At 45.1% G+C, this 27,168-nt stretch overlaps 1 protein-coding gene across 1 annotated transcript; it reads right to left on the bottom strand.

The window, feature by feature from the left end:
* Nucleotides 1-85: 85 nt before the first annotated feature.
* On the bottom strand, nucleotides 86-26,317 carry LOC139705892 (butyrophilin subfamily 1 member A1-like). The gene is made up of 11 exons (XM_071612785.1): nucleotides 25,984-26,317; nucleotides 25,274-25,364; nucleotides 22,964-23,064; nucleotides 22,299-22,409; nucleotides 21,617-21,898; nucleotides 20,736-20,955; nucleotides 18,934-19,031; nucleotides 8,475-8,495; nucleotides 6,909-6,929; nucleotides 1,802-1,828; nucleotides 86-642 (listed from the first exon to the last, which is right to left on the bottom strand). The coding sequence occupies exons 1-11, from the start codon at nucleotides 26,315-26,317 to the stop codon at nucleotides 86-88; spliced, it is 1,863 nt and encodes a 620-aa protein (XP_071468886.1).
* Nucleotides 26,318-27,168: the final 851 nt, after the last annotated feature.

The following is a 27,168-nucleotide window of genomic DNA, read 5'->3' on the forward strand; positions in this document are numbered from 1 at the left end:
TGGCTTCTTGTGGCTTGCAGCTCTCTGCTCTGGGAATGGCAACCCAGACTGTCATTATGACCCATGAGGACATAACCACTACGCTCTAGAGAGGGACAGCAGGGTCTGCGGCTGGCACCTTGACAATGGTAAGGCCATTTGTACTTTTCTCACCAGCAGGCTCGGGGTAGAAGTACGGCCTCAGGGGCTCAGTGAACTCACTTTTGAAAGTGTGGAGAATGGTACATTCAGTCACATTGTAGAACGAGATCAACCCTTCCTTATACTGCAGAAAAATGCCCACCCTCAGGAGGGGCCCTGTGACCTGGAGAACGTGGTGGGAGACGGAGAGGGCCTTGTACGTGCCATCTTTCAGGCACAGGGTCCAGAACCCGCTCTGGGTCTTAGCAGAGATGTACTGTCCTTTGCGGTTCACTGACTCCACACAGATCCCGACGGTCCACTTGCTGTTCCCTGCTACTTCCACCTCCCAGTAGTGGCTGCCACTGGAGAAACGGTTCCGACCCAGCACCGCTGGCATTGTATCAAATCGCTCAGGTTTGTCCGGCACGTCCTGCTTTTTGGTCACGGATTTCACACACTTTCCATCAGGTGACACGGCAAGGTAAGGGTGAGCAGTGTCTTTATCCAGTATTATGTCTTCTGCAGAAGGAAGGAGAATTAATGGTAGGATTTCCACTAGAACCATCCAGATTGTAAGACAAGGCAAAAACAGGTCACACTTGAGGTTCTTTCCATAAGTAAGGACAGGATCCGTATGCTATTTCCCATGAGGCCATTCCACAACCAAACACAAAACGGTTCTGACTCAGTGTGAACTATCCCTGAACTATTTCATCTCTACAACAGACATGAGGTGTTTCATCACAGGTTCCAAAGGAACTGGTTATAGGTTGAGACGTCCATGGTTAGGGCCTTGACATAGGTAATGACAGTACAGATCTCAGGATATTTCTTCAATATTTAAGCAAGGTCTACCCCACCCACCTGGGTGGATTCAAAGGGATAGAGGTGGCTGTGGAGGCCCTTACATGCAGAGCAGAGAGACAGAGCGTGCCTGAGGGCCCAAGCAGCGGGAGGTGGGCGGTGGACAGCAGCATGTGAGCAGGCAGAGGACCCAGCCAGAAAGGCAGCACTCCGAGGGAGGGAGGCCCCACCAGAGCCTGTCTTCAGGAACGGGGCCTCTGGACAAAGTGGAGGGCAAGGGAGAGAGTTGAGAAGGCATGTTCAGAGGCAGCTCCTTGTGGAGGGTTGACAGTCGAACAGATGAGAGGGTACCCACGGTGGGGGTGGCAGGGACTGGATCCACAGAGGCAGCCCTCTCCACCTTCTCTTTTCTACAAGGAGAAATGGTGGTGTTTGTGCAGGTTGATCAGGGGAACCTGAGAGGCATGAGAGCTCTGAGACTTTAGGAGAAGAGAGAAAAGGAAACCAGCCCGTCTCACCAGTCTGCTTGATCTAGACAGTCTTGTGGCTGTGGAATTGCTGAGGTCAGGACAGAGAGAGGACTGATTTCTCACTTACCTAGAAAGTTATTTCAGATCAGGTGACACCATGTTACCCCTGTTTGCACAGCTACTGCACTGTGGTCTTTTCTAAAATGAAACCTTTCCTAGTCAGCAAATTGGTGCTTATTGGAAAGAACGTAAGCCCAGAATCAGATTATGTTGACAGTTCAAATGTGTGCTAGAGATGGGGAGGGAAAACACTTCTCTTTTTTCACAGGGGGACTGATGGAACTGCAGATGACATTGCAAGCACAAAGTCAGTCTTCCCCACAGAGTAATCACTTTGCACTTACCTGCAAATTTTCGGATTTTATTCAGACCTGCAATTGATGAAGATGTTCAGGGTTAACTGGGTGACAGGGAAGGACAGGGCTGTTGTAGGTAATGGCACATGGCACATCAATTGGGAATCCTGGCTTCACTTACCCTGTTCTCCAAGGAATTTTCTTTCTTCTGCAACAGTAAATAGGAAGAGGTAAGTGTTCTAAGTGGTCACAGGACACATTTATAATTTACCTTATGATAGAGACACAGGACTTACCAAGCTCTTTGTTAATTTTATCTAAAACAAATAAAACAGGTAGAAAGATATTAATTTACAAAATTCTGAGACATTTGATCCTTAGCTTTAATTTTATATGACTTGTGTGGCATTACTGGATATGTGGAACATATCTCTGGGCTCAGGGATAGAAGGAACTGGCTGCCTCAGACCACACAGGGCATCTCTGGGCTCAGGACTGCATGGGCTGGCTGCCCAGAACACATGCGAGGCACACAGAGAGCCAGAGCTTGTCCGCCCTGGAGGTCACTGAATCTGCTCCTTAGATCTAGTGTCAGAAACTGCCATGCACTGGTTCATTGCTCTTCATGGCAATTATTTTTATTTAGTATGTATTCATATTATTAGAGAGAGAGAGGGAGAGGGAGAGGGAGGGGAGAGAGAGAGAGAGAGAGAGAGAGAGAGAGAGAGAGAGAGAGAGAGAGAGAATCAATTCTATTACATTTTCAATAGTTAGATACAAAATGTTAAAATATCTTTTTACTTATATATTATATTTTAATTCATAACAGCAAAAAAGACCATCCAATAATGCTACTTCATCATCTTTTCTATTCATTTTAAACTTTATTTCATATTTTCCATGAAAGTAACAAGCATAGTTTAATGCCTGAATATTATTTATTTTTGTAAATAATGACTAGTGGCCTAGTCTTTTCTATTATGGATTTAATTTTTTTCTTATTTTGATCAAAGCAGACACACAAGTAAAGATTATCTATATTTCTCATCTGTGAGATTATAAAGGCTAAGAAAAATAACAAATATTTTTGGTCTTGCTTTACAAGGTCAGCCAGGACCCTCTCTAAGGGCCTCGCCACTTGAGTGAGTCACCTACCCTATCAGTCAGGGGGACCAAGAGGACCCTGGAGGCCAGGAAACCATCTGCAAACATTTTTCAGAGGAGTGTCTTTGGGGAGGGAAATGTCCCTAACAGTTCAAGGCAAGCCCCATGTGGTCAGCAAGACTTTGACGCATTCTGTCAAATGACACAACTAGTAGAGGAAGAGACTGAAGGGGCCAAGAGGCTTCTCAAAAGTTTCTAAGAGTAGGCCTGAAAAGTCTCAGCTTACTGAGCAGTAGAAGGAGAGGGGTCAGCACAGGCGTCACCTACTTGGTCTTGAACACTCAGCAGGGAAGTTCAACAATGTAATAACAAGAGGAGGAATGAGAAGTGGGACAACAGGGATGCAGGGAGACTTGAGAGGAAGACAGAAGCCTTTTAATGTGATGCTATGTGCAATTGTGGAAGCTCTAGCAGAAGTTAAGTAAAGCCCCCAAGTCACGGAGAAGGGGTTCTCACGGATGGTTGCCTGGCACCAAAGCCCTTCCACCAGACTCCTGCACAGAGAAGGTGGAGCAAATAGCTTGGACAGGGGCCCTGTATTTAGACAAAGACAAGAAAATATGATCCCAACTATATATTTTTAGTAGCCCATATTTGTGGAACCATCTAAAAGGAGAGAGAAGCCCTGCATGACTTATTTAACTGGTAACTTCAGACTTCGGCTCACTTATATTCCGCTTTATAATTTATCATGGTGCTTCTACTTTCAGGCTTAACTTCTGATCCTTTTTGCTTTTATGTTCCAGCTATTGTTTAAAGACAAGTTTAGCACTGGGACAAGGAACCTGCTGACCAGACTGGCCAACACTCCAGGTCCCTCAGGACTGAGGAATGGCAGAGGACAGGAAAGATGGTGACAAGGACTTCTTCACTTTGTCCTGTAAATGTCTGTGGGGGGCTAAAAGGGGGACTAAAGACTCGGCCTCTCTGCTTGCATTTTACACCAACCTTCTTTGCTCCAAAGTCACCCTGGATTCCAGGAAAAAGGGCTGATGGATGGACATCATGTGAAGAGTAGAGTCCATCCACCTTTCCCAGCTCAGGCAACAGCAACTTCCTTATTGGACAAGGCCCTGTGGGACCAGCCTGAGATAAGGATGGGCAGGGCACACCTGACCAAGACCTCCTGCATTGGCAGCTGTGCAAAGCCTCCAGCTGTGTAAGCTCCTCACACTGGACCTCAGTCCCCTTTCTGTAAATCCTCAAAGTCCTTGTCAGCCCTGAAGACAGGGCTAAGGACATGGGTCCCCGCATCTTTCCAGAGTAGATGATCAAAGTTCCTTTTCAAGTTTTTTAAAACAAAAAAACAAAATAAAAAACCATTCAATATCATTAGCCACAAGGAGTAACTGCAGGTCAATACCACCATGAGAAACCATCTCACCCCAGTTAGAATGGCTGTGATCGAGACAGAGCAAAACATCGTGGTGAGTATGTGGAGAAAAAAAGACCTTAATGCCTTGTATGTAAAAAGATGAACTGAAAGTAGAAGAGGAAGTATTCTGGAGGGGGAATAGAAGGAAGGAGAAGCCAGGGTAGAGGTAGGACAGAGAAAATCAAAGCACAATAATAGACACATGAAGATAATGGCATGAGGAAGCCCATCAATGTGCTCCATCAATCTGCAGTAGAAATTATGTTATCTTCCAGCTTTAAATCTTAATGTTGTTGTTGTTATTATTATTATTATTATTATTTGGTACCAGAAATTGAAGTCAGGGGCAATCAAACACAGAGCCACATTACCAGCCCTATTTTCTATTTTATTTCTAGTCACGGTCTCACTGAGTTGCGTAATGCCTTGCTAAGTTGCTGAGGCTGACTTTGAACTCACAACCCTCCTTTCTCAGCCTCCTGAGCTGCTAGGATTACAGGTGTGCACCACTGTGCCCAGCTAGATATTATTTTATCAGTGAAGTTTTAGGCTTGGTATCTGTTACTCCTTTGTTCCTTTTTCCCTCTTATATAATAACTGGAAAAAAGTATACCTGTCCCATGTCTTTCCTTATATTTGGAATCATGAACCTTGCTGATTTCACAGGCTCTGGGCTGGAGAAGAATTGTCCCCATGTGACTCACACCTGGAGTCTTCTTCCCTGTGTCTGATTCAGATGAGACTCTGGTCCTTAGACTTTTCCTTTGGTGATAGAAAAAATTAGGACTTTGAGGATATTGAGACGGAATAAATGTATTTTGCATGGGAGAATGACATAGATGTGGGGGACCAGAAATTTTCACCATGGAAAGCTGTGGTCTGAATGTCCCTGGAAGTGCATGTGGAAGAAATAATCTGCTATGCAGCTGTGTTGGAAGACAAAACTATTACTAGGCAATTCTGTAATGGGAGAACCGTCCTCATGAAGGAGTTAGTGCCATGATCATGGTGTGGGCTGGTTCTCTTGGGAGTTCCTGATAAAGGAGTGGGCGAGGCACCTTCCCCTCTCTATGCTGCACATGAAATCTTCTGCCTTTCCACCTTCCACCATGAAATGATGCAGCAAGTTGGCCCTCACAGGATGCTGGTGCCATGACCTTGGGCCATTGTAAGAAGTAAATCTGTGCTTTAAATAAATCAAGGTACATATGAAATACCAGTCTCTGGTATTCTATTATAGGAGCATAAAATAGATTAATACAATATGACCAATTTAAGTAACATAAACTATAGTTATAAGCTTTTCTTCTTCCATGCATGATGCTTTTCTTTTCCTTATACAAGGGCAGTTTGTTTGCATTCTTTTAAAAATGCATTTGAGCCTGGCACAGTGGTGCACACCTGTTATCCCAGTGGTTTTGGAGGGAGAGGCAAGAGGATAGCAAGTTCAAAGCCAGGCTCAGAAACTTAGGGAGGCCCCAAGAAACTTGGTGAGAGCCTGTCTTAAAATAAACCATAAAGAAAAGACTGGGGATGTGGCTCAGTGGTTAGGCATCCCTGGGTTCAGTCCTTGGTACCCAAACCAAAAAATGCAATTGATTTTATTTTAAATTAAAACCAAGTTTGATTTACCCTGTATGAATGAGTTGGTCACAATTATTGGAAACATAAACAAACAAATAAATAAAGGCTTAAAGAACAGGATGTGTCTGAAGTCATCCTAAATCCAATGAGGGGTTTCTTTGCACAGGCTCATTTGAAGCACTGCTGTACTTAGTAGCTTACCTTATGGAAGAAGATTTTGCTAGGCAGAGAATCTGCCTCTGAGTTCCCTCCAAAGTCAGATGAAGCAGGGACAACTTTGCAAATACCATTGTGAACAACACCTCCTGGCAAACCTGGTGGCATTTCGTCTGGTGCCTAAGGGGAGGCAGCAGCGTGGGATGCTTTGAAACAGTCCCACCGTGCTGTTCTTGCTTCTTTGCTTTCACACAAATCTCTATGTGTTGGCAGCATGGAGAGCCCCCCTTTGGGAGAGTCGACAGGCCACGGCACAAGCCCAGGAGCAGGCTCCTCACCCCTGGGCATGGCACCCACACAGCCGTCTCACGCTGAAGCAGGATATTTTTGGTAAGTTTTGAGGCACGGAGTCCCTAGGAACAGGCAGAGCCCCTTCCATTTGGGACCCTATGGCTTGTCTCCTCTAGTGGGGCTGTGAGTCTTGGCAGTGGCACTGTGTGCAGTGGAGCAGGCCCAGTCCCTCCAGAGACAATGACCATTCTGTGGCTCTAGGATGAGCAATGGCAGGGCACTTGGCTGTGTGTGTGTGCAGTGGTAGGCTGCATTTGGATGGAGTGTGGACTTGGGAGAGCAAAACAGTGTTATAGAGACTTGGGGCAATGGACACTGGAGTGGACAAAGAAGAAACTCTCTCTCTCTAGAACCCAACATAATTTAAGGACTAGATTCCTACTTCTCCCAGGTTCATGAATTCAGCCTTTCCGCAACCATTTCCTGGATAATGGTGAAATCATCATATTCATGAGCACATCAAGAGATTTATCTTCCTAAAACAGAATGGTGGGTTTCAGTATGCAATGGCTAACTAAAACTTACCACATTTCTCCAGGAGTGCAGCTGAAAAACAAACAAGTGGAAAACAAATTAGCTGACATGGGTGAAAATGCAAATTCACCTAACTGATGACCCTTAACTCATTATCACCATGCACAGGTCAACAATTCCTGGTCATGGGAGGCTCAATGTAGTGAAATACTTTATGAATATATTGGGCCATAGACCAGCTCTGTCAGTGAAAGAGCAGTGAGCATGTGAGAGGAGAATATTCAGGCCCAGGATACATTGTTGCCTACATGATTATTTAAACTAATTTTTAAGCTAATTTATTATTTCACAGAAATAATTGAGTGAGGATTAAATAGATGCCATAGATTCATTTTGATTTCATGGGATCTCAGAATTTGGTAAAGCAGATAGAATCATGCTTTTTCTGGAAATTAATAGCTATGATTCTGGTAGTAGTAAGAATAACATTATCTGTAATATGTGTTCAGGTATTTAAATATGCAAAATTTTAATCTTGAGTGTGAATGATATCACCTCAATAGCATTATCATAGGTAAATTGCAAATGAAAAATGCGGCTGAGTGAGATTAAAAAACTGCAAGATCTTGGAAATCTTAAGAACTGAAATAATTTTAAACAGGTCAGTCTGATTTCAGATCCCATTAATACACATTAAAGTCTAAACACCACTTATTTATCTCCTAGGTGAACCAACATTAATGAATGGATGAATAAATTAAAAGGAACCACATAAATCACACAGATTTTATTTCCTTCAATGAAACAGTTTTTATTCAATAGATTAGGCACTGTTAGATTTGTATAATGGCTCAGGAATAAATCTGATTTGTGAATTTTAATACCAAATACTGAATACCAAATAATCGGCTGACTTTTAGGCTGTTTGCTTATTGGAGCATCTCTGAGTGGATTCCTTCTTAGTTTTCTTCCAGAAAACCTCCCACCTAACCGTATAATGCATTCTCTGCCCTCAAGAAAATGTGACATGCGCAGCACCACCTGAGCGCAGATCCGTTCGGCCTCTCAATTCTTGGCCAGCGTTCAGGTAACATTCTCTCCTGGAACGAGATCTGCGTGCTGGCCGCCTGGGCTTGGCTCTGCCTGGGCTTGGGAAAGAGAGTCCCAGGGCTGATGTCCCTCTCCTCTGACCAGGCCACCCGCTGGCTCACTCTGGACAGCAGTGCAGCCAGCGCTCTCCTTCCTCACCACCGCCTCTCACTCCCAGTCCCTGCTCTTCAGCAACTTGGCCTGGCTGGCCCCTCCTCAGCAGGACCCATGGGCTCACTCCTCCTGCTGTGGGAGGAGTCACTCGTCATCACTGGGGGGCGCGAGGGAGGTGGAAAGGCTGAAGCCCCACACCACGCCTTTCCCCCATCCCTGCCAGGACTGTCTACCTTCTATGAATGCTCAATACGGACCTTTGAAATTACCACGATATTGGTTTAATTGCCCCCAAACATTATTTTTAGGTGATTAAAGGAATTGCTAATGGATTTTGGTTTTGTTGCAACAATCACAAAGATCAATTGTGTATATGTCAAACTACTGCATGGGTCAAAAATAAATGTCACTTACCTTTCTCTTGTTCTATTTCTTCTATATATGAAAAAGCACAAAAAAACAATATTAACAAATTTCCTCTTGTTCTTAACCACAGACAGTCCATCCCAGGATTTGGTCTCCATTTGACAACAGAGAACCTGAGACCAAAGCTGGGTGTTCTAGTGTGTGTGACACAGAGAGGAACTCATATTACCCGAGTAAGAAGTCATAACACAAACTGAAAAACACTTTTTAACCTGTGAATATATTTATATGGAACAGAATATTAAAAATTTTCCCTTTATGCCTTTAAGTTTCGGGTGAGGTTCTCCTGCTGAGAAAACAGGCAACAATTAGTTACAAACTCTCCATCCTCAACTAACTTTGAGGTACTCAATTCATCACCAAAGTATTAAAGAGGAGAAGACCTGTCAAGTGACCAGGAGCAAATAAAATAACTCAGGGCAGAGCCAGCTCTGGATGGTTTCCAGAAGGGCTTGCTTTATTCTGTGGATCAAGAAGGAGGATGCCTCTTGCATTCCACGTAAACAACATGTCTTAGGGAGCTCCAGAAATAGCAAGAGTGTTTCCAGATGCACACCTTAGTGTTTTAAAGTCCTGGCTCTTTAGCCGTCCTGAAGCCTGGGGTCTTCCAAGCTGGACCTTACCTCAGTCTCCACCTTATGCTGATTCTCCTACATAAACAGTTGAAGGTGTCTGGAATTTCCCTGCTCTTCCATTCATCTGCCTCACATTTGGAGTATTTCAGACATCAAGGGTAAACAGATCCTCAGAAGCTTCTTTGGAAGCGTCACAATAATGATCTCTGTTTCGTAGTACCTAGTTCATGTTTTCTCAAAACAGCAGTTAAGCATTTGACCAAATGTGGCCACATAACACACGGTCACTTACACCTTTGCTGCTGGCTATAGGAAGATCTACAACCCACTTGCTTTAGGCAGGAATCACTCTCACTCTAAGTCCTTCAGAAAGGCTTCCAGAACCTTTTAGTGGTAGAGATCTGGGGTCATAATTTGTCTAGGAAGTGCAGCCTCCCACTCTGCACACAGGGGACATCTTCTCACATCTCCTCGAAGCCTCTGGTTTACCCAGCACAAAAGCACTGAAGAAAGGTCAGGTGCAGATTTGAAAAGAGAAAGAGGAGGACCCTGTCTCAGCAGAGGACATCTCTGTATTGATGACTTCCTCCTCCTCCTCCTCCTCCTACTTCTTCTTCTTCTTTATGGGTACTGGTGCTTGAAATCAGGGGCACATAACCACTGAGACACATCTTCAGCCCTAGTTTGTATTTTATTTAGAGATGTGGTCTCACTGACTTGGTTAGTGCCTCGCTTTTGCTGAGGCTGGCTTTGAACTCGACATCTTCCTGCTCCAGTCTCCTGAGCTTCTGGGAAGCTTCTGGCTCTTCCATTCCCTGCTCTTCCATTCATCTGCCTGGCTCTGTGTTAAGATTCTTAAAGGTAATCCTCTGTGCCCTTGCAACCACTGGCCAGTCCCAATATGTCCCTTTATGGCAAGATGGACAATTTAAAGACTCCCTTTGGAACCACCACTTCTTCCTTCTTAGGTCCTGTACAGTCTGGCTGGTCCCCTATAGGCAGGTGTGTTCCTAGGCAGCTCCTGACCTGACTGTTCAGATGGGACTCTCTGTGGCCCAGAGGAAGCTTGTCAAATGCACGTACCAAATTGCTCATACCAGTGTATGACCAAGTCACTATAAAATATTAATTGCCAGGAATAACAGATTATATGAAAAATTAGGTGTTACAGAATATTCAAACCTGAGATTAATAAACAGAATGGATTTCATATTTCTCTTATCCTATCTGATTTGATGGATGGAACTGGAGGCTATCATGCTAATTGAAAAAAGCCAATACCCCCAAACCAAAGGCCTAGTGTTCGCTCTGATATGCAGATGCTGACTCACAGTAGGCAGGGGTGGGAGGAGGGCCATGATTAGTGGGTGGGAGGGAGGGGAGAGAGGACTGGAAAGGCAGTAGAATGAATTAGACAGTCATCACTTTCCTATGTTCATATATGAACACATGACCAGTGAAATTCCACATCATATACAACCACAAGAATGGGAAGTTATTCTCCATGTATGTGTAATATGTCAAAATACACTCTACTGTCATGTATAACTAAAAAGAATGAATAAAAAATATATAAATCAATAATCACTTTAAAAATGAATTTTAAAAATCATTCCATGAAATTCATCAGCCAGACACAAAATGATTTTGAGAAACATTAAATGATTGATTATATGTCATTTCTCCTTAAATATGTCTATAGATTAAAAAAAATACTAATCAATATCTGCCTCAAAAACAAAGATTCATTCTTCCACTCAACAGTTAGTTATATATCAGCCAAGGGCCAGAAACTCAGCAGGCTACCAGGTCTAGCAGTGAAGGAGAGGTAGCCCCACCTTGTCACCTGTACAGACCAACATGCAAGGTGACAGGACAAGCAAGAGAATGGGAGCCCGGGGAGGGCTCCGTCCCACCCCAGGGGGAACAAAGAGTTGCCACTCTCCTAGAGGGAAGGCAGAGCTAACCTGGAGGTGACCGAGGACACACAAGTTCCAGATGGGAAAAAAGCAAGTCCAAAGACCTACAAGAGGGCAAATATTATAAAGGATAAAGCTGACAGTGAGAGACATTGGCCAGATGGAGAAGTAGGAGGCACCAGGCCCCACCTTTCCTCACAAGCAGTGAGGTGGCTATTCCCAAACAGGAATAGCTCTGCAGGGGTCCCAGCAAATGATAACTCCAAAGGAAAGATCACCAGGAAAAATCAAAACACTTGAGATATATGGAGAGGCTGATGGAGAAGGGCTGCAGCTACATGTGTCAGCCAAGTGGGGTGCAACCAGGGACCCGGAGGTCTGTGTTGACAGTGTAAAGACATGGTAACCACGTGTGGAATCCATCTATAGTCTTAACACAAAGCCAAAACACAGATTAAAAGCAAGGGCATAGCCACAGCAAATGGTCAAGGGACACATAATATAAAAAGATAAAAATTGTGACATATACTTTCAAGAGGTGTGTTGGTTAATGGAGTTAAGATGTTGAGTTTCATTCTGCCCAGTTCATTTCTTTGTGGTCAGTTAAGTTCCTGTTTGCTTAAAATAGTTTGTTAAAACTATGTTTTCTGTAAGCCTCACAGGGACCACAAAGCAAATCTCTTAAGAGATGCACAAAAATCCAACAGTGAGGAGTTAGGATACTGTGGGAGAAAATCATTTAATCACAGATGCTAGGAGGAGAAAAGGGAGAAACCAGTAAGAAAACAGGCCCATGGCAGCAGCAAGCCCTGTTGCCATTGACTGCCCGAGTGCAAGGGGGTTGAATCCTCTCATTAGAAGACAGAGTGGCTGGAGGCATTGGAAACAAGTTGCAGCTGTACACAAACCACAGGAAAGTCACTTCACCCATAAGGACAGATACACCCAAAGTGAAGTGATGGAAACTGTCTCATGCCAGTGAAACCAAGAAAGAACTGAGTCACCTAGACTAATATGGACTTTAACTCAAAACCATGTGGAGAGACAGAGAAGAACATTAGCCATGACATGTTTATATAGCAGGGAGAGCTACAGCTCTATAGGTATACACCACCTTGTACAGCTGGAATATATGCAAGCTTTATTTGTCCTGATACCTCAACAAAGCTAAAAATAACAAGGTTGAAAGAGATTAAAAAATTAAATTAAAATATATTGTGAGAAAAATCATTAAAATATGGATAAATGGGTCAATAGTTTCAGATATTTTCTTTTTTTTAATTTTATTACATAAGATCAGGAAAAAGCCTTTAAAAAAGTTCAGAGTTGATTCTGTGATACATTTGGTTAGTATTTTCCAACATAATAAAGCAAAATAATATTAAGGGAGAAATTGAAAACTGAATCACAAGAAAAATCAAGGTGAAAATTAATCAGAATTTTGTTGTTGATGTATTCACCTAGAAACAATCATAGAAAAGGCCAACCAAGAATATGCATCCAGGTTTAGGGTTATGGTTAGGATTAGGGTTATGCTTTATGTGGCCTTAAAAAAATAAAATCATTTAATAAGCTGAGATATTCACAGTGAATATGCTTCAGTGTGATAATCTTAAAATTAAAATGTCTGTGTGACTACAATTCATAATATTATCAATGATAATTTCAGCAGATAAATGACATAAATACACTTTAAAATAATTGATGATTATTATGTCTAAATTAATTGTAACATAACTGTAATATATCAAACATTTTTCCACAGTATGTTTGCCTCCAAAACGTAAAGAAATTGTACTCACCTTTCTGCTTAATTAGCTGTTCTGTATGAAATGAGATAAGTAATAAACAAAGATAAGTCCACAGCTATCAAAGTCTGGGAGACTTGCTAGAGAAGCAATCTTGACTCGATTCTTTCAAGCCATGACTTTGTAAAAGATTAGCCAGATATGAGATAAGAATGAGGACAAGGCAGAAGAGATGCTGAGACGGTGTTTCCTCATCATCCCCAGGTGGTTTTCTGAGACTTGCAAAGCACTGTGGAGGGCCATTGCCCTGTGGCCTGTGTCCACCCTTGCCTCAGGTTTCTGCTCTTTTCTGTGGGGCTCCCTGTAAGATATTCCTCAAAGAACTCATCTGGTTCTTCTGTGAGACCTGAGCACTAAGGGACAGGGACAGGGTTCCAGGCCCTGGGCAGGAGTAGGTATGGAAAGAGTGGAAAGAGTCAGGATGCCCCAGACCAGCCAGTCCGTCTCCAGGGCCACAACTGGAAGAAATCCTGGGCATTGCAAAGATGTTTTTTGTCCTTGAGCACTTCATAGGGTGTGACTTGGTGATGATAAAGAGCAAGATTCTTTGGTTATTGGTGTGTGGGCATGGGGAAGGATTCTAAATCCCAGAGGGTTAGAGAGGATCCTCCAGGCACAGAGAGGCAAATGCAAAGAAGGCACTTCACATACAATTAGGGAGCCTTCCTTCTTCTCAAACCCAGGGAAAGGAGTAAGCAAACAAAACCAGCAAAATAATGAGCAAGAAATAAGAAGTGGTAACAGTGGGCATTGGTAGAGCTCTCGATGGTGGATGGGGCTGTTTTCAGATTGGCTCCTTTTCTAGGATTTTATGGGTTTACTGCAACCTTTCCTTTAGCATTCTGCCCAGTTTCTACAACCAGTTTCTTTATTCCTCAGAATCAAAGTCATATTTACAACCTGGAAGGAATAACAGAGATAATAATCCAACAAAGCAAAGGGATGCTTGATCAAGCTCATTAGGGACACTAAGAATCTCAAACTCGCCATTGATATTTATTGATATTTCCTTCCTCAAATCTGTCCTTCAAAATCACCTGGCCTTTAAATTGTAGCCAAATACTTTAGCAGAGAGGAATTTATGAATGACTCACCATGTGTCCCTTGAGCCTATCTTAAAAACAAATATGTGCCCAAGTTAAAAGGTACTTGTCTAAAATCCTGACAGTTCATTATTCCGCAGGCCACCAAAGTCTATGACTTGTGTAAGTTGGGATTTACGTTTTCCATGTGTATGAGCTCAGAGATGTGGCTGTGCTCAGAGTCACAGTTGACAGGGATGGATGATCTCGGCTTGTGATTCCATCCATGTCAGATTGGGATGGGTCACATGGGTTTGCCTGAGCACCCTCTCCCTCACCCCTTCTCTGGGTGCCCACCGTGGTACAGGAGAGAGTTATGGGTTATGGTACAGGAGAGTTCTCTGGGTTATGGGGCTCCTTGGGGGAAACACTGCCACAGGCATTAGGCATTTTCTATTTAAATAATTTTAAACTGTTTGAAGAATAATTTCTCTGATATTATTAACTAGTTGGAGGTAGAGGGTCAAGACCCAAAGGAGATTTACCTCCAATATTGTGTTTCTAAGCTCAGGTAGGTATCGATGATTCTTACCCATGTTTACTCACCTGGAGGGGCTCTTCACCTGAGAAGTGGCCTGCAGAGATCACACTTGCACCTCAACTCTGTCGGGAATCTCTGCCTGCTCTGGAGACCTGGAGACCTGCTTTTCTGATCAAGCTCAGCATCTGCCCTCCAGAGCCCTGGACTAGGACACAGGGCAGTGCTGCCCCTCTCTAATTCCCTCAGAACAGCTTTACCCTGTAAGCCTAGTGCCTCCCCCAGGGCCAGCCTGCTCTGCCAGGGACGTCTTTGCAACAGCAGCAGGACCCAAGGTCCTCATCTTCAGCTTGTAACATCTTAATCGTAATCCTTGGGATGAAGCAGGTGCACTTACCTGGTCCAAATAGACCAAGTGAGTGAAAATGGAGTTTCCAAAATGGCTCTTTTGATTTTAAAATCAAAGCAGAATAAATTGTCTTCCTCTCAGAAGTAAATCTCAGTCTATTTCTCATTCTTACATCTTCTTCTCTACTTGTAAGGCCCACAGGTAGGTAAGACCCAGGTGTGGACACACTTGGTAACTGCTTGTCTTCTTGCTGGATTTGACCCATTCCTCCTGTGTTCAACCTTGGACTATTCTCCTACATCGAGATTTAATACATCAACTTTAAACTCTGATGTTTAAATGCTTCTCAATATCTTCCTAAACCATCAGTGTGGTCCCTGGCCCTGCAGTGTCAGCGTCACACATTAGCTTGTAGAGTCCTCATTTTTAGGACCAGCCTGGACCTGCTGAACCAGAAGTTGGCATAGGGCTCAGCTCTCTGCACTTTTAATAGCTGAACCTGTGGCACCCCCAAGTTGGAGAGCCTGTGCTCTACGGGGTCCTCATAGAAGACTTGCTAGGCAGAGTGGTATGGTGATTCTGCCTGGGTTCTCTGGAACTACCAAAGCACAGCTGCCCCTTGGAGATGTTGCTGGAAGTGTGCACACAGGCATGTTAAGCAGGGCAGGTGGCTCGTCCTCACCCACGCTTTCCCCTGATCTGCTGCTAACACGGATGGCCTGAGTTCCTTGGAACTTTCTGAGCTCTCCCACTTCCCACACCTTCTCATGCTGGACAATGTGTTCCAGAGACCTAATGGGGGGATGAGGTTCTGTGAGTTAAAACTAAGCCAACTCACCGTGCTTTGTCTTGAGTAGACCTAAGAAAAGAAAAGAAAGATGGATTGATTGGTAAGACTCACTGGGGCCTGGGGGAGCTGCCTTTCAGCTCACAAGAGCTCTGCAGATCCAGTTAGATATCAGGTCCCCACAGAGTTCCTATCTGTAGTTGAAGGAGCCCAGAAATGTCCACATTCCTGTCTTCCCCAAGTATAGAGAGCAGGGTGCAGGAAAAAAAAAAAAAAGGGCAACAGAAAAAAAAAAAAGAAGCAACGCTTTAATCCAGGAGTGGAGTTCAGGACTTTTACCTCCAAGCCCAATGTTATGAGGAAAGCAACTTTGCCTGCTCTGGTGCAGACTCTTTAGTGCTTTAACCATTGTGAAGTGAGTGGCCCAGTGGCAACAGCTCTGTTCCACAGCTGTGCCTTCCTCACCTCTGCTTCCAGGCTCTGCTTCACACCAAATGGAACCTAAGCATTAGGCAGAGGATCCCATGACTCCACCCCAGCTCCAGCTGTTCCCTAATCCACTTCTTCCTTCTGGGAACTCACATCTGACAATGTTGCATATTAATAAGTCACACACTGTTTGTCTGTTTATGTTTGGCTTATTTTTCTATGTAGTATTTTGAAAGTTTATCTCTATTAGAGAATATAACAGAACTTGTTTTTTGTGTCTGAATCTATGCCATATTTGTTCATCCATTCATATGACCGTGGATGCCTGGGATATTGATGCCTGTGGCTCTTGTGAGTAATGCCACAATGGACGCTCAAGGGCAGGTGACCCCTGTTGTTGACTCTGTGGGCACACACCTGAGGGGGGTGCTTGGTCCTAGGATAATTCTGTGCACAGCTTTTTGAGAAAATGCCAGGCTGCTTTTCACCAAGATTGCAGCATTTTAAATCCCATTAGCAATGTGCAGGACACAGAAGGAGGAGGAGGACCCAGACCCGCTCCCTCTTTAGCAAATTTCTCAAGGGAACTAGCAATGGGTGGCGCGAGAACCACCTCACACTCTCAGTGACCTAAGGTCCTCCCATTAGCTCAGTTAAGAAGTCTGACCGCCTTTCTGTTGTACAACCCTGGGGACCAAGCAGAACACAATGGGCCCTGGTGGTAACCAGACCAGGTCCCAACCACTGCAGCATCCCTGGACTGGACCTCACGCCAGGCACCAGGAAATTTAGAAAGTGGGAAACGTTACTTTCCCCATAGGAACTAGAGTCACACCTGTGTTGCCTGTGCCCTTGACTTCTCCAGACACCTTGATACATGGACGCTTCCCAATTAATGCACGCTAACAGATAAACGCCCACATTTCAGCATGAATATAGACATTCCTTGATAAATCAGTCATTTTTGACTTGAGGGTCTCACTGTGTTGCCAGGTTGGTCAAGCCATTCTCCCTCCTTAGCCTGCCAAGCTAGGACCACAGGTGTGCACCACCACACCTGGCTCAAATCATTCTTTTTTATTTTCTAAGTTTTATTTCTGATTGTTTTCAATAGGTAATGCATGTGTGTGACTCCCAAATCAAAGGGATACATAATAAGATACACTTTGTGGGGTTCCCTCAAACCTGTGCCCAGCTACTCTACCCCCAAAACCAGAAGCCCTTCCTAAGTAGAGAGGTGATGGAAACCAATTTGAGAAACCCCAGGCTGTCCTCATTTTATTTCATTTTTGGTATAAATACTAACAGGGATCTCTTTCATTCTAAAAAAAATGTTTAATTTAGACAAATATTATGCAGTTACACTCTCTACATTTAACTACTTTCTATATTTTCTTCAAATTTGGTTTATGTAGAACCAACTTAATAAGAGTAAATATTCCTTTTCCCCCTTTATATGATAAATCAGTGTGATAAGCCTATTCCACACACTTTGGGATAATGTTGTTTGAGCTGAAAGAGTGCATATGTGGACCCAAAACAATGTATCTTAAGAAAACAGCTTATTCAGGGTAGTTAAGCAATTGTTTTGGATATATGCTCCTAACAATTGGACACATACACACACTCACACACACTATTTGATATTTTTCTGTAGTTCAAGCTGATATAATTATCGAATTAAAATGATACAAAAGGGAAACAGTGAAGATCGTAATTTGAATGAGATATTTTGAATAAATGATGACTGGTGACATTGAAGTAGTACATTTTGAAAAATTTTCCAAATTATCAGACATGTTGTCAAATTATTTGATCAATAACCAACATTCTTCTTATACTTTTCTATTGGATTCTTTTCTGGCTTCCAAATATTATTTTTGGTTCCTTCAAACATCTCTCCATATTAAAAAGAAACCTGTCTTCTAAAGTTGCACAACATTAGTAACATCATGTTTTGGGACAAGCCATGTGACACTCTGGGCAGGGCTCTGTCAAATGTCCGTTGCAGGGACTGGAGGCCCAAGAGCAGCACGTGCACAGGGCAGGCATCTCTTCCCACCCTGGTTTCTGTCCACCCTGTATGAGTACTCCCTTTGCAGGAATAGGGGAAGTAAATCGTGCAGCTGGCTCTCAGGATACTGCAATGGGGTGAGCATCTGTCAATAGAGGGGTCTAAGGCAGCCACATCCTGGTCCTACAGGAGGGCTGGTCAGGGCCTGGACAGCACTGGCATTGATGCTGATGGAGGGAAACCTTCCAACAAACTGGGGGACATGCTGGAAGGCAAGGCCTCAGCTCTTCTTCCAGCCCTCCTGGGAGTGATTCTTTCTGAGAAGCGTTTTCCCTTCACTGCCCACGGATGAGCAGTTGGTTCCCATCCTGCACAGTTCCCTGGGCTACCCAGGTTTCCAACAGTTGGCTTCAATCCCAGCACTGCCCACCTGGAGTGAGAATCGGGGCATGGAATTGAATTCTCTCAGGAGATGCTTTCTTTGGAGACTGGGAAAAGGTAGACAGGCGCATGCAGCCCTGGCCTGAGTGCAGTTTAAATCTGTCAAAATCCTGTGACTGTTCCTAGAGGAGTCACCCGAGCCTGATCCAGCATGCATCTTTCAAAGTTAGAAAACACTGGCACTCTGAGGACAGGAGAAGATGCCCTAAAGCTGACTAAGGGGTTCTGCTAAGAGAAAACACCACAGCCTTTGGCCATCTTTGGATGGAGAGACAGATAAATAGACAAACAGACAGACACATACATCCATAGGAGGTTATAGTTTTTGAATGCAACTATTTAAGTGACAGATCTGAAAACAATCCCATAGACACACACATAATTCTCATGACGAGGTGGCTGCCTCAACGAGGAAACCTGTCATCTGAGAAAGACGCAGGCCAGAAGGTGAAGGTGAATTCTGTTTCCTGTTCAGGTTATTCTTTCTCAGTTTTAATTCTGAAGACTGCCCCTCATCCACTCCTGACTTTCTTGCACAGCAGTCCTTCGGTCTGTCCCCACTCACCTTTGTCTTTCCTGGCAAGCAGGAACACAGCACAGATGGCTGCAGCGAGGACCAGGACAGAGACGAGCACGGCCAGCACCACCATCCAGGTGCAGGAGCTGGGGAACAAGCCCTCTGCAAAACAGGACACTCTCTCAGGGTCCCTGGACCACATGTCCTTCTGGGGACACTGTCAGGAAGGGCCCAGTTTCCCACTCCGGGCCCCTCTCCTGGTAATCCGAGGAAACAGGGACCCTGAAGAGACTCCTGCTGCCCTGCGACTCCAGAGGTATGGAGACACAGAGGATTTATACTAAAAATTGTAAGAAATTTTAAACACAGTGAAGATACAAAACCAATTCTTCAGCCACCTATGTACTAAGAACATTTCTTAAAATCAACACAAATTCTACATATCTATGGGGTGCCATATGAAGTTTTGATACACATATGCAGTGTTTAGTGTTCAAATTGGGTTAACATTCATCTCTCTTCAAATAGTATTTCTTCTTGGTGAAAACATACAAAAACCTTTCTGCTAGCTTTTTAAAACTGTGGTGTACTTCATCATCATCTATCGTCATTCTACTGGACAACAGAACACCCAGACCAATTCCTTCTTTCTGACTTCTTCCCCATTGACCACCTTTCCATTATTATTTAACTAACATTAGCATCTCTGTATTTGTGACTTGTAATTATTTTTTTAATAAGTAATATCTTCAAAAGTACCACGTTTCTCCTTCTGTCCACTTCTCCCCCCTACTAGGTCATTCCTAAGGGACTTTGTCACGAGGCCTCTCTATGCAATTAACTTTTACATATATGTATTTGTGATCCTAGTAACAGTGCAGAGGAGTCCTGGGAGCTTCTCTAGGATCAGGGAGGGGTTGTGATGTTTTGGCAAATAGGTTTCCTGTTCAAGGTTCTAGAAACAGAATTCTACTTCCCCTCAGGGCCTCTTCTGAAATGGCCATGGCCAGCAGTTCAAAGTGACTATTGGGCAAATATTTTAACAATGGGTTGGTTCAAGAGAGGCATCAAGGCCACTCATTGAAGGACTATATTTAACTATAAAGCCCTGTATACTTGGAATTCTGTAAGAGAGTACATCACTAACTACACACCAAATGTAATAAATATGTGAGTTGATGAATGTTAATTAGCTTGATTAAGGCAATACTTCACAATGCATGTGCATATTGATGTCACCTATCATACCTTACATAGGGGACCTTTACTGCCAACACCTTTTACTTAATAAGATTGGTTCAAAACAGGCCTTAGGACACTATTGTTGATGGATTACTTTGATCCAAAAATCTTAGCAAAAGGCTTATAAATTAATCAATTGGGAAATTATTACTTATATAGTAATTGCTTCCAACATAAATGTGAAGAACTATATTCTTTTTCTGTTTTATCTTCTACATTTTGATTTTCAAAAACTCTGTATTACTATAATTTTTGCGGCTGTAATCCCAGCTCATCATTTCCTGTTAAATGTCTATTCCTTTCTCCACTGTATAGTTCTGAGAAGGAGGCTCCATCCCTTTGCTCTCCTCTGAGCTTATGTTATTAAGATTAATACTTTTTAAAAAAAGTAATTTACTCCTCTGACATTAGTGCTTGTCTTCTTTATGATTCCAACTTTTCAAACAAATGTGACTTCCCAGACTAAGGCATAAAAGAGTGTTGACCCAAAGTCCTTCCTTAGTACTGTTCTAAGAAGGAGGAATATGAAAGAGGAATAAGGAGGAGGAATATGAAAGAGGAATAAGGAGGAGGAATATGAAATAAGCCCAGTGTCTTCAGGGGCTTACCCTCCCACGATGACGTGCATGACCAAAGTCACGCACACTGAGTGGGAAACTTGGTACAAATGCCTCAGGCATGGCTTCCCAGAGGGGACGATGCTAATGTCTGTACATGCAGGTGTGGCATCCAGCTGGGTACAGGGAGGAGGAGGGAACAGGAGGGTGAATGTCCAGAGCCCTGCTGTGGACCTGCAGGTGGGCAGAGAGGAGGTAGCAAAAGGTGACCCTGCAGGAGCCAAAGCAGATGGGGTGTCAGGAGCACCTTCTGCAGACTTGCAGACCTCAAATCCAGACATTTCCTATTAAAGGACTGTGCACTGAACCATCTGGGCAGACTTCATGCCTGCACAGTCACTGTGGGAGGGTATAGAGCCTGTGGGGTCTTTCTGTGCTGGTGGCATGACTGCATCAGCTAACCTCATAACACTCTATGGGGAGACCCTCTCATTCCTGCTCCCTAACACCTGGGCACTGAGAACAGGAAGGTCAGTCTCACCCAAATCTGCAAAGCTGGAAAGCGACACGGAGAGGATCCCCTCAATTCATCAATGTCAACTGCACTGCACTTGTTGGCAGTGGTTTCCCTGGGCAGTGGGCTGGATGGTCAGAGGAGAGAACTGGCAGTATCCTACAATGCTCCCTTACTCTCTGAATGCCTTCACACATGCAGGCATTCATATTCTTGTAAAATAAACTAATGGCATTTCTTTGCCATGGAGAGAATTATAAAACAGGACAGAAGACGTGTTTTCCTAGCTCTCTGGGTAGGAGGAGTTGCAAACTGGTGGATGGCTGCATCCTTCTGGGTTGTCCGTGGCGGGCCTTTGCTAGCCACATCCTCTCTCTCAATGGCCAGATCTCAAGAATATGATGCGGAGGGCACTGACCTGCTAAGGAGACACACACTCCCTTCTGAGAGCTGAGGACAGGATTCCTTATGAAGCAGGACACATTTGCACTCAAGCTCTTGTCCACCATGATGGAGGTTTGCACTTCAAACAAGCCGTCTCCATCTGTCGTCTTGGTTTCTGAGGCTGGGGTCAGGTGCTGCTCCAGAGAGTCCTCCCAGTGTACCTCGGGCTCTGGATACCACCCCATGGATGTGCAGGTCAGCTTCAGGCCGTCGGCATCGTCAGTTTGAACATGAATATGAGGGGTTGACCCCGAGCCTGGAAAGTGAAGAGAGGCAGACACAGCTTCTTCAAGTTCTGAGCCACTTCAAGTGGTGTGAACTTACGTCTGCTGGTCATCTTTGTAAACTGGGAGTGGGACTAAAACTAATCAATCAATCCATAAATAAATACTGGCCACAAAGGACTTTAGGGGGAATAAAGTAAATCACCCATGTCAACATTTAACATACGAGTCCCTATCGTCCTTTTTATTTTTCCTTTCCACCCTTTGAAGCCATACTAATCATTTTATCTGGTTATTTGGAAAACTGGACACCAAACTCGTTATCAATCCAGGAGCAGCCTGTGCAGCTGCCCTTGGTGGTGATGAGGACCCAGCGGGAGTCCCACATCTGGCCTCCAGGCCTTCATCCTGGCCCTTCTCAGAGGAGCTCACCACTATGTTCCTGGATATGGTCGGGGCCCTCCGTCAGATTGGCCATCCCTTGCTGCACAGGCTGCGGAGCACTACGTGCCTGGCTGAACTGCGGCACGGACTTGCCTGTCACTTAGTGTCAATTAGGTTTAAATGTGAAAAGCAGTTTGCACCCAGCAGCCGCCACTCTGGACCACGCAGACCTGGGCAAGGTAAGCCTACCTGTGGCAGTGGCCACCCAGGAGACCACATGCCCCAGCCCCTTTGGAGCTAGGAGTGGCCTGGAGCTTCCCACAGGGGCTGAGTGGCAATTGCATGTGCTATGGACTCTGTTTCTAAGGAGAAGTGCCCCTGCCTCCTGCCCCTTCCTCTTTCCTGGGGCTGCAGTGCAGGGAGACTGGGAATCATCCCTGGTAGTGAAGAAGGAGTCCATGCCATGGTGGGTGCAAGGTCAACGTGGACTGTGGAACCTCACAGGTGAGCTGCTGCGGCAGACCTGTGCCCAACACCCCTGCACTTGAGGTAGGAAGCTCTGCTATAGGACACTCGTTTGCAGGTTAGTGAATAATCTCAATCTTAGCTAACAGAAATGATAAGATACAAACAAATGTACCGGGGGTCAACCCGCCCATTGTGGGTTGAGTTCGGTTTCCTATAAAGACATGGTCAAGTCCTCACCCTCATACCTGTGAATGTGACATTCTTTGGTAACACGATCTTTTCAGATAATTGGTAAAGACTAGGTTGAGTTGGATTAGGGTGGGTCCTGATCCCATATGACTGGCAACTTTTTAACAAGAGAAAAAAGTTAGACCTAGGGACACAGGGACATTAGCCAAGCAGATGTGGAGTTCAAGACCGGATGGTGAAGCTACAAGCCCAGGGACAGCTGGGTTGCCAAAAGCTGGATCAGAGAGGGAAGCTCTCCCCAGGGGCCTTGGGGCCTGGCTCTCCAACTCCTCGATTTGAACTGAAGGCCTCCAGAAATGTAAATAAATCTAGATAAATAAACAACTTCTGTTGTTTCAAGCAAACTCGTTTGTGGTGATTTGTTAATGGAAGCCCTGAGAGTCTATTGATGACCCTCTCTTGTCACCTCCTGAGGCCTTGCTAATTGGGCCCTAAACAAACATCTGGAGTGAAGATTGAATGTTCAAGCCCATGGTGTCCTGCACAGCAGGGACCTCAGTGTCTGAACAGGAAAGGGTCATTTCAGAAGCTGAGGGCTTTGAGAAGCAGTGGGGAATGCCTGCTCGGCCCAGCGGCCCCATTTCCTGTGCTGACATGGAGCAGCACAGCAGAGCCAGTGGCTTCAGCTCTCGGGACAGCAGCTCCCTTTCCCTAGGACATGGGTGACACTCTCAGCGCAGGGGCTGGAGAAGCCAGGGAGTAGCTGGGGCTCTATAATAAGAACATACAGTTCAGCATACAGGGCTGCTCAGTGAAGGAAACAGAGGGTAGTTTCCACTTGTCCCTCCTGGCCCTTTCACTTGAAAACATGTCCCTCTGTGTCTCATCACTGGCTGTGTCCTCATGAGTTCAATAAAGATGGGCTTGTGTTTAGTATATTCTAAAAATACAGAGCTCAGTTAGCAGGACTTTATAGAAACATGGCGTCAAGGTGCCAGATTTTCTGGGGATAAGAGAGTAAGGTGGTTCTCTGATTCAGGCCACTGTCCCCTGTGTTACATATTTTGAGAATCTGAGATATTAACTTTGAGACCATCCTTGGGGGAAACCCATGGTTTTTGCTAGTGCAAAGAGACTGAGGATATGACTTGACACCAAGGCTTTAAGTGGTATTTCCTCTCTCCTAGAGGAGAATTTCAACATCTGCCTGAGGCTCCCACAACATGTTAGTCCATGGATCTGTGCTCCTGTGAAGCTGGCTGGGGAGTGGGACAGGGATGAGCCTTGGCTTTAAGAACTCAGCTTCAGAATTCACCGAAGGCTGGGGTTCTGCAAAGATTTGCACCTGCAGCACCACTGATGGTTAAAGATTGGGGACTGCGTGGGGTCTATCTAAACCCAAGGTGTGGGAGAACCTTTTCTCTAAGACACACAGTACACTGGGGCTGCCCAAATGGATGACATTTCCAGCAGGCACTGATTTCTGACCTTGAACCAAACTTCACTCCTCTAGGAGGGAGGAGCAGGTGAAGACATGTGGGCCCAGAAACCACACAACCTAGACCACCACAGGACACTGAGGCCTTCTGGAGAAGAGGGCCACAGGCTCAATCCAAGGACCTGCGGTTCACCAGGAGCTGGGCTCTGGTGAGGCCTCCTAACCTGGCGCAGCAGCCAGCACCACGCTGCATTGTGTGGAGTCCAGTGGGTGTGACCCAGAGGCTCAACCCAGGACACCTGGTCTAGACAGGGAGGAGGTGAAGAAACAGGCTATTTCATTTTCCTGGCTTAAGTAAAGAGAATAGCAGGTTCTCAGAGTGATGGTTCCCACTGTCATCACCAGGACATGATGGAAACTACAGCCTGCCTGGAGGTGTGCCAAGGGACGCTGCCTCAAGTAGGCAGCAGAGAAGCCTTTCTTTGGAGAAGCATCTCATGTTTAGAAACATATTTTGTCACTTACTATTCCAGTATTTATACCGTGATGGCCCTGAAGGCCTGTGATAATTTGGGAAGGCCTGGCCCTTCATGAATTCTGGCTTCACCATGTGCGTGCTGTGAAAGTTGCATCCTAAACTCTATAGCTACTGAAATACCAAGCATTCCACCCGCAGAGAACACAAGGAAGTCAGTAACCCACTTTGGGCACAGTGGGGACCCAGAGCATGATAAGGAGCCCAGTGGAACTCATTGCTATAGCTAGTGCTCCATGCCAACAATGCTCTAGGGGAGGCTGACATGAGTTCCACCTCGTTTTCCTCAGCATTCTACCTGCTCTTTATGCTTGAGTGGAAATCTCAGTTGCACTTGCCCTGACTTGGGGAAGCCGTGGGAGTGGAGCATCGGGGCTGCCCCCTGTTTGATACAGGAGATGAACAGGTCCAACCTGCCCTGGCTTCAGAAGCTCAGTATGCTCAATGCCCTCTGATGGTGGCGGCTGGTTTCTCATGGGGCCCCCTGAGAGGAGGGAGATACAAAAACTCTTTCTGAGGCTTTAAGATGTGTGTGAAGGGGGCTAATGCAGGCTCAGCCTCTCACTGAAGCTGGACCCTTCCTTCCTCCTTCACCTGGCAGGACAGGTACTTTCCTGGGGTTCATATCTGACCAGGAGCAATACAGAAGGGCATGAACTTATGCAGGACCCAAGTAAACCAGAAGGCAAGGGTGGGAAACACCACATTAGACCACCCAGGATCGTGCTGGATGTGCATGGAAGTGAGGTGCACTGAACTCAGGCCTGATGGTGGGTTGTGGAGTCTCTCTCCCTCTGTCTGGCTCCTTGTGGGGTTTGAAAGCCCAGGCTGTGGGCTTCTGGGACCCATCAGAAATGAGGCACGCTAGAATCCCTCCACTTCCCTCCCTGGAATTATGTTGACCATGTGGAGATGCAAATAGATTCCTATTAAAACGTAAGAAAGACAAAAATAGAGCCTCACATCTCTACCTTTCTTGGCATCATATCTAGCATTTGTGTAGCTTAGCCCAACTCTGTCCATACACGATGGCATCAATATGGCTCTTGATAAAACAGAATATCAATAAAAACTGAATCAGAGCTTCTGTTTGACAGGCTCACCTGTGACCTCCACATGGAACCGTGCTTCATTGTGGTAGGTGGAGCTTACAAATAAACACCTGTAGTCCCCTTCATCTGCAGGGCGGATGGGGTGGATCCTCAGGGCCACCTGCCCTCTGGTGATGTTCTCCCTCAGGAGCTCCGTCCTCCCATGGTACTCTGGCCGCTGCTGCTCCAGGTAGTCCTTGGAGTCCCTGTAGTAGTGCACGAGGCCCGAGTGGTTGCCATGGAACCACCTGACTTCCATGTGCTGGGCATCCGTGGAGGGGCTGAGGCGGCAGGGGAACTCGGCCCCTGTTCCCACTACGGCGATGACTGGTGACCGAGGTCCCATCACTTGGAATTGTCCTGGAAATCAGGAAGATAAAGCATCATGGCCAAGGGCTGGCAGGCGGGGCTGCGACTGTGTGATGAGAGCAGCAGATCAGCTCATGGACACACTGAGCCATGGCCAGCTAGTGAGCAGGGGACGCTGGAAGGCAAGGTGAGTTCAGGAGGTAACACGGGATGTGAGGGTGGGTGCAAAGACCTGGTCCTTCAGGTGTGCTTTCCCAGGGGCTAAGAACTGAATTCAAATCCATGTGCATCAATTTCGGTCTAACAGAACCTGCAAAGTTACAGGGTGTGGTCCTCATTTTACATTGGCATAAACTGAGTCAATGAGTGCATGGGGAATTGTCATGAGCCAGGCTCAGAGAGTGTTCTAGCACCAGCAATCTGAAGGTCTCTGTTTAAACCTTGGATTACTTAATATATGATACATAGTACATACAACGATGTGTGCTGTGAAACAACTAAATGCCACGATTCTGTGTGACGAATAAAGGGAACACTACATACAATGTTATTGCATTTTAGAAAACAGGCATGAGAGCATCTTTACAAAAACAGTCTAAGACATTGCCACAGCTTATATCTAAGGTTAGGAATTATGAAAAGTGAAAAGATAAATGTAAATGCAAGTATTCAGACAATGTTTGATCTGCCTGGTGGCAAAATCAAAAGTGCCCTTTCCTCCCTCCCTTTCCTCAGAGCATCGCTTGAAGAATTCTGGAAATGTAAACCCTTTCTCTTTCTCTTTTGGCAGGTGTGATTTTTTTTAAAAACTGCCTCAGCCTCCTGGACTTTGACAGCATGGGGACCTGGAGGGGGCCTTGCGGTGTGGGCAGGGAGGGACGCTGCACC

The sequence above is a fragment of the Marmota flaviventris genome, chromosome 5 (assembly GCF_047511675.1).
Source record: "Marmota flaviventris isolate mMarFla1 chromosome 5, mMarFla1.hap1, whole genome shotgun sequence".
Taxonomy (NCBI): domain Eukaryota; kingdom Metazoa; phylum Chordata; class Mammalia; order Rodentia; family Sciuridae; genus Marmota; species Marmota flaviventris.